Raw genomic sequence first — 380 nt, 5'->3', positions numbered from 1 at the left:
CCTGGAAGAAAAGTGAAAGACAAGAAATGAATACAATCCAATCTGGTTCAGTCAACTCATTGTTCATGAGACCATACACAGCATGAATGTGACTCTGACGGTTTAACACATGTGACTTTTCACCTTCAAGTAAATATTAATGCCTTAAATGTTGACGGTTTAACACATGTGACTTTTCACTTTCAAGTAAATATTAATGCCTTAAATGCTAATATCATTGAAGCATCTTCCTAAAGAATTCCAATGGGACAAAAAAATCCTTCTGTGCTATGTATTTCAGCTTCAGTTGAGACCTGAGTGACACATGAGCAGCAACCACTGTTGCAGTGCATGGAGCTATTGGTGTCTCACCTGTGGTTGCTCCCACAGCTGTAAACAGC

The 380-nt window shown here is 38.9% G+C and overlaps 1 protein-coding gene across 1 annotated transcript in view; it reads right to left on the bottom strand.

The window, feature by feature from the left end:
- Nucleotides 1–380, bottom strand: part of LOC103802913 (Kv channel-interacting protein 4) — a 37,478-nt gene that overhangs the window by 14,683 nt on the left and 22,415 nt on the right. The window contains exon 3 of the mRNA XM_009075447.1: nucleotide 1. This exon is cut by the window's left edge and continues 57 nt beyond it. Coding sequence (XP_009073695.1) covers nucleotide 1 — 1 coding nt within the window. The remainder of the gene's footprint in view (nucleotides 2–380) is intronic.

This window comes from Acanthisitta chloris, unplaced genomic scaffold (genome assembly GCF_000695815.1).
Source record: "Acanthisitta chloris isolate BGI_N310 unplaced genomic scaffold, ASM69581v1 scaffold3580, whole genome shotgun sequence".
Lineage (NCBI taxonomy): Eukaryota > Metazoa > Chordata > Aves > Passeriformes > Acanthisittidae > Acanthisitta > Acanthisitta chloris.
Note: the sequence above shows the minus strand (reverse complement) of the source record. Positions and strands in the feature narration are given on the sequence as shown.